The following is a 6,427-nucleotide window of genomic DNA, read 5'->3' as shown; positions in this document are numbered from 1 at the left end:
AGTTCTGTTAAGTGCCAATGAGTTAAGAGTACTATTTTACTAGAACTATAAGCTTTGATAGCTTAGAAACAGCAGCTCTTCTAAAGCAACTAAAATACCAACAAACAATCGTGAGCAGCAGCAGCTTTACCTCTATAGAAGCGGCTCATTCGAGGTACTCTAAGTTGCAGCTGCCAAATAAAAGATCATTTGACGAAAGCACCTTATATAAGTTGTGAAAGCCTTCTGTTAACGACCACATGCTGGTTATGTCAAATAAATACTGCCGGCATTTAGGTTTATTCGAAAATCTCGACTTCAATGCGAAGCAATGGAAAATATTTAACCAGCTACATATATTTGCCGATATCAACCATTAACAAGTATTAACTGCTTCTGTATTTTTGAGTATCGCATGATTTGAATTAAATTATATAAAACAAAGTGCATACACTATTTCAGTTTTTAATTATATATAAAACATTATATATATATGCCACACTTGCTACCCCAATGCCCTCTCAAAACACTTTCACTCATTATCATTATTTATACTATATAGCTTTGTAGATTACACAGATATACATAAGAGCAGTAGTACAGCAGATAAATTGGTAGATAAACAAATATACTATTTTACGTAACGCAGAGACAAGATATAGTTTAGTTAAGTTTAATTAATAACTAAATATCCACACGTCCAGTTCCTTTTGTATTTCTTCAATTTTCGTTTCCGTATAGTTTTTTGGTGTTGTTGTTCTAGTGGATAACAGAAGGCGCTTCATCTGAACCGTCCCTGGATTTTCGGTGATCTACTATTATTTAACAAAGTCGGGATTCTCCTGGACACTGTCGGTGAACTGAAGTTGATTGTCGATGATTTGGAATAACACTTCAGGTGCAGGAAAACGACCTGTTTGTATTTTAGACCAAACAGGCACATCATTTAATGTTATCTCAAAGGCCCCGGAGGAAATGAGCTGCCCTTCGATCATGTTGCCCAGGAAGAAGATCATCATGCAGGCATATATTTTGTTTGATTGCAAATGATTCCACCAGCCAGGCGTGTTGAAGCCCAAACAGGTGAAGGGACTCACCGAAGTTACCACAGATATTATAATAATTATCTTTAAAGCAAATATTATCTTTGACAGGTAATAATTTATGCCGGGCGGATCGTAATTGGCGCCCACAATCTCAATCTGTGGATATTTCTTAACCAGAATATTTACATAGTCCTCGAATGCCTTGCGATAGCCACATGAATAGCTGTACGATGGACAAACATAAGAAATTAGACATAATTAATAGTAATTAATTTGCAGCTCACCAATAAAGAAAAGTCATTGTAGGCGCCACCCTCTGACCGAGTTTGGTGGCCGGTATTTCCTTGCCCTCAAAAGCCAGCGCGTAGCAGGCGCACAGGCACAGCACAAGCAGCGCTAGATTTCTACCATTTGCTGATTCCATTTCACGTGTTCTAGTTGTAAAACCTTAGTTGAAAAGCAAAATTAGCAGTAACCGAAAAAAAATTTTACTTCTTATCTTCTTCTCAGTTTGCCATTCAATCGTATTTATAAAATATAGTAGGATTTATCGATACATCGATTGGTATGATACTATAAGCAATTGCTATCGAATGAAGTATTGAAAGTGATAATTTAAAAGGCTGAATATATTTTGAAAGAATTTAATCTATCAGCACACAGTAAAATCGTTGTTAAGCTGATACCTTTACAATTTTGAGTGTATGTATTATAATCAATTCGTTATGCTGCTTGAACTCGCTTGTCATGCGACTTGATCGTGTATCGTATCGCATGGACAAATCAGCTGTTGTGACATAACCTACGTGAATTCCAAAATGCTGCGCCGTGTAAATAACAATAAATGAAATGTAATAAATTAAAACTATAATATTTAATATTTACAGCTATTGCCAAGTGCGCGAGTTGCGCTGCAAGTGTCAAAGCCCGTTGTGATTGCGACTAGATGTAATACTTACAGTGTATATGAGCCGGACTATCTCGAGGTTTTAATGAAATGTGAAATATGAATTTAAATGAATAATTATTAAACGTAAATTTATTTTGCAGTCCCTCAAGCCCAAGTTCCCGCAATACGAAAGCCTCAATGTACAGATAAAGGGCTACGATTACCCACTCCTCGAGAGCTATCAACGATTCCTCCACGGTGTGGCGGAGTATCTCGATTTGGATGTCTCCGACTGCTATGCTTTGCCCCCACAGCATACGCAGGTGCAACGCCTGCGACCCAATTCGACTGTCATTGAGTCCGAGTACAAGTTGACGACCTATGAACGCAGTCTGCTGCTGAGCAACGTGGATGCGCCGGTATATCCACAATTTCTAAGGATTGCACAGGCGGCGCTTCCGGAGGGCGTTCATCTGACCGTGGCGGAGCATACAGATGAGCATGACGAACGACGCTATGTGCCCGATAAGGATCTACTCGATCTCAAGGCGGAGTTGGAGCGCATGGCTGGCGCCACGCCCACTAAGAAAAAATAATCTTCACACATTTGTCATTTGGCAAAAACATTTAAAAACTAGTTTTTATTTTATTGAATAAATCTGTAAAAATTGTAGAAAGGAAACATATTTAAAATAGAAACTTTTCCTATTTAAAGCTTTGCACTAAGTGGACGGCAACGTTTACATATGGAAGACGAATTCTTAACTATTTAAACTAATTAAATTGCACTATGTAATAAACGGTTAGACAACGCCAAAGTGGACAACTTTGATGGAGGACGAAGAGCTGGACGTCGGTTTGCTGTTGCTGGATGGCTCCTCCTCACCCCTCCTTCTCGTTGGCGGCTTGCTAACATCTGTAGAAGATTATACGTAAGCTGCATGATACTATATATGTATATGCCTTGATTTTACTCACTCGTTGTAATGGGATTAAAATCCTTTAAGTACTCATCATTTGGATGACACAGTGGTAGACTATCTGCCAGTTCCTTGCGAGGATTGGTCAAGTGTCGGGCTGCAGGGCGTGAATAACCATTGCGTTTTGGTGGCAACGGCTTCTCTTTACGTGGTATCTCCTAGCAAAAGAAAACAGAAAGCTTTAACTGGGAGATATTTAGTGTATGTATTAGGCTTACCGGCACCACAGCCACCTGAATGGTGTCTGAGAACTTGACTTTGTTCTTTTCCGCTGGCGTGCTCTTCACATTGGGCGTATCGCCATTGTGTAGCGGAGTCGCTGCTGCTGCATTGGAGAGTATGGAAGCTGTTGGCTTTTTAAGTAGCAAACGCTTTTGATGCTCCTCATTACCAAGCGCTGGCAGCATAGCTGGTATGTTGCCAGAGACAAGCGGATGCTGATAAAACTTGGGCTGATGATATGGCAGAGTCAACTGTGAGCCGGGCTGAGAGACTTGCTGTGTGCCAACTTGTGAGCTTTGCTGTAGATGCAGAGGTGGACTAGCCGGCAACGACAAGGGCAACGGCAGACCCACTGTCTGATCCGGCACATCCTGCGACCAATCTGTGCCTGCGAGAGGGAACCTATTAATATAACAAATTCAATCTGAGATAAAGTTAACCCATTTACCATTCAAAGAAGTCTGCTTAGGAGCTGCTTGGCTGCCGCCTTTTGTTGCTGTATTCGCCGTAGGCCCAGTCAGTTTTGGCGTCCGCAGCTCCATCAATGCTGGCCGCAGCTCAGGCTTAGGTATATTAATCTTAATCATTTCAGCATTGAAAATCTTTGATTTAAACGAAGGCAAGGGTGGCACATAGTTTTTCAGAACAGTCTGCTGACTGGGCGTCGTGTAGCTCAACTGTGAGCAAACAGAATCCGGGCGTAGTTCGCTGGCCAGAGTCGTGCTGAAATTTCCCTGATCATCGCCATGAATAATAGCAGCAGCCTGTCCAAAAGCAACCTGAGCAAATTCACTCAAGCTTCCAATGCATTTGGTCAGATTATAAAGGTCCATGAAAAGATCGTAATCCGCTATGTCATGGGCTATTTCAAAGGCTTCGCTGAACAGATTCTTACTGTGGAACGGAGGGCAACAAATCAGATTAAAATATTTTATAATTCTTACACCGACTCACCGCATCAAAAAAAAGCAGAATCGACGCTTTAGATCATAAACCTGATCGCTAAACTCATCCTTTGTATCCTCAGATAGCGTGTCAGCGAAAGTGCTCAAGGCTCTGGCCATTAGATCGCAGCGCGGACGTCGCTGATCCGATGAAAAGAAAACATAATTCGCAATCTTGTGAAGCGTAATCAGACACATGGCTCCATAAGTCTCCCAATTGAGAGAGGCAAGCACATTCACCGCTCGCTCTGGCTGTTGTAAGCGCAGATACTTGTCCGCTATGACATCAGCCGTCAATCCGGAATTGTGAATATCGCCACGCATGCCGGCGCCGCCAAAGAAGCGCAGGCAGGCCAACGGGCCTTGCTCGTACAGCAAGAGCAGCATGCAATCCGTTTGCGCATAGTTGTGAGAGAAGTTAGCCAAGTCCGGCTTGCGACTGAACGCTATGCTGAGAAGCGTCGGCTGTGCGGCAAAGTAATGCGAGAGGTCCAGCAGATTAGTCGGCGTTACGCTCTCACTGAGCAGCTGATTGCCAATGGGCGACAGGGCCAAGTCGAAGCACTGCAGCACGGATCGCTCATTGGACACACAGAGTAACGCTGAATCGCTATGCCAAGCACATTGCGTTGGCACAATTTCGATTTGCTTAACATATTTGGTTGTCTGCAGCACCAGGTCGTGCAGGCATATATTCCGATCGATGCTGCCCAAGAAGAGTTTCTCCTGATCCGGACTGAAGGCAAAGCAACAGATCTGTGTGCCCATTGCAATTGAGGTAATTGCAGTCCGCTGCATTTTGCCTGTTGCCAATTCATAGGAGCAGATCTCAGCGCTGATCTCACCCTTGCGGGAAACTTTCTGTTCCAATGTGATGATTTGATTCTCTGAGCTGCGCAAAAAGTCCACGCAAAGCGGATCGTTCTCCGACCAACAATAGGCCAGCGATTCCAGTTGCAAGCTGCAAAGTAATTTGAATCAATTAGAAAGCAGAATAAATTAAACTGATGTTTTGATTACGCTTTCAGTTTGAATATGTGTATATTGGCACGATCCTGATCCCGGATGGTGGGGCGCCAGGGATACACTTCGTTTTGCGAGGATTGTGTCCAGACCACAAACAAATCTCTGCTGCCATTTACAGTTAGATGACGTGCTAATTTACGTTCAGATGCGAGGCCCGGTATAATAACATGAAATATACGCGGCTCCATATTCGCGATTTTCTCCGGACCGAGGGGTCGAGCATTGGGTCGCTGCAAATGCACCACTGTCAGCTGGTTGGTATTGTAGGCCAACACGATGTGGGAGCGTGTAAAAAAGGCTGGCAAAACACGGCAAAAAATAGAGACAAGACAAAGTGCATAAACAAAACATGAGCATTAATTATAAATTACAATAATTGCATGTGGAATGCGCAGCTGCTGTAGCTGCACTGCGACTACGACTGCGACTGCGGCTGCTTTTGTTGTTGCGCTGTGAGAAAGTCGTTAAAAATGCAAATTTCTCCAAGCAAAGCACACGCACAACTACAAACAACTTCACAATTCACTCACCATCGGTGATCAGGTCCCCAGCCAGCTTGCCAACGAGATATTTGTCAAATACCATGCGTAATATATCGCCCGTATAGATATCCACACAGATGTGAGCAATGACTCCATTGTCGAAGAGCAGCAGCACCTGCGCTGCATCCTGCCACTCGGAGTGCGTTAGCTTGTGTGTGCGCAGCAGATCTTCCAATTTTTTTAGATTGTCCTTTAGACGGCCGCCCGCCTTGCGGCTGTTCTTTAAGACCGCCAAGCCATTGCGACGCTCCGTGTAGTCGCGCTTTGATTGCGCCCTAAGCTCCTGCGAGAGCTCGCGCTGGCGCTGATATCGGAAGGCGCCGAAATCGCTGCACTTGATGCGCACTTCGTCGCGCTGCGTTGTCCAGAAGTGCAGCTCGCTGAGCAGCATTGCAGCGCGTTTAAAGCATGGCCTCAATTGTCAACGCAAATGGAAATTAACATTCAAATCTGGGGTGTGGACCACAAATGAGTGTCAACGATTACACGAACCAGGGCAAATCCGAGTTTGAGGCCAAGCGAATGGCGCATGCGCAACGTTTTGCAGCAATTTTTAACAACACTGCTTTAATATAACCAAAATATCACTTATTTTGCGTGTTCAAATACCGTAAATAGTTAAAATTTGTATTTTGTTGTTGGCAAAAATACGACGCAAGCAAACGTAAACACTGAAAATTGGAGTTTTAGTGATGCGATCACTTGTTGCCGTTTGACATCGATAAATGTTATCGATGTGCGAAGCAACTAACAGCGGCTAATTTTAAAAGAGCTGTTAACGATTAAATTAACAGTGGAG

General features: G+C 43.3%; 4 protein-coding genes across 4 annotated transcripts in view; 2 read left to right on the top strand and 2 right to left on the bottom strand.

Annotated features, from left to right (window-relative positions):
* LOC108649650 (uncharacterized) overlaps positions 1-6,427 on the top strand; it is a 203,819-nt gene that overhangs the window by 171,361 nt on the left and 26,031 nt on the right. The window lies entirely within an intron of this gene.
* SelT (selenoprotein T) lies at positions 516-1,633 on the bottom strand. Its single transcript, XM_018098637.3, has 2 exons — positions 1,310-1,633; positions 516-1,248 (listed from the first exon to the last, which is right to left on the bottom strand). Exons 1-2 carry the CDS (start codon positions 1,447-1,449, stop codon positions 798-800), a joined length of 591 nt encoding a protein of 196 aa, XP_017954126.1. The 5' UTR covers positions 1,450-1,633; the 3' UTR covers positions 516-797.
* Positions 1,721-2,628, top strand: mRpL48 (mitochondrial ribosomal protein L48). Its single transcript, XM_018098641.3, has 3 exons — positions 1,721-1,855; positions 1,913-2,011; positions 2,076-2,628. Exons 1-3 carry the CDS (start codon positions 1,844-1,846, stop codon positions 2,508-2,510), a joined length of 546 nt encoding a protein of 181 aa, XP_017954130.1. The 5' UTR covers positions 1,721-1,843; the 3' UTR covers positions 2,511-2,628.
* On the bottom strand, positions 2,541-6,350 carry frtz (WD repeat-containing and planar cell polarity effector protein fritz). The gene is made up of 7 exons (XM_018098614.3): positions 5,617-6,350; positions 5,081-5,384; positions 4,071-5,021; positions 3,565-4,010; positions 3,113-3,504; positions 2,893-3,052; positions 2,541-2,830 (listed from the first exon to the last, which is right to left on the bottom strand). Exons 1-7 carry the CDS (start codon positions 6,017-6,019, stop codon positions 2,718-2,720), a joined length of 2,769 nt encoding a protein of 922 aa, XP_017954103.1. The 5' UTR covers positions 6,020-6,350; the 3' UTR covers positions 2,541-2,717.

Source organism: Drosophila navojoa, chromosome 3 (genome assembly GCF_054131105.1).
Source record: "Drosophila navojoa isolate 15081-1374.11 chromosome 3, UAZ_NAV_1.0, whole genome shotgun sequence".
In the NCBI taxonomy this organism is placed as follows: Eukaryota; Metazoa; Arthropoda; class Insecta; order Diptera; family Drosophilidae; genus Drosophila; species Drosophila navojoa.
The sequence above is the reverse complement of the archived record's forward strand: the minus strand, read 5'-3'. Positions and strand labels throughout refer to the sequence as shown.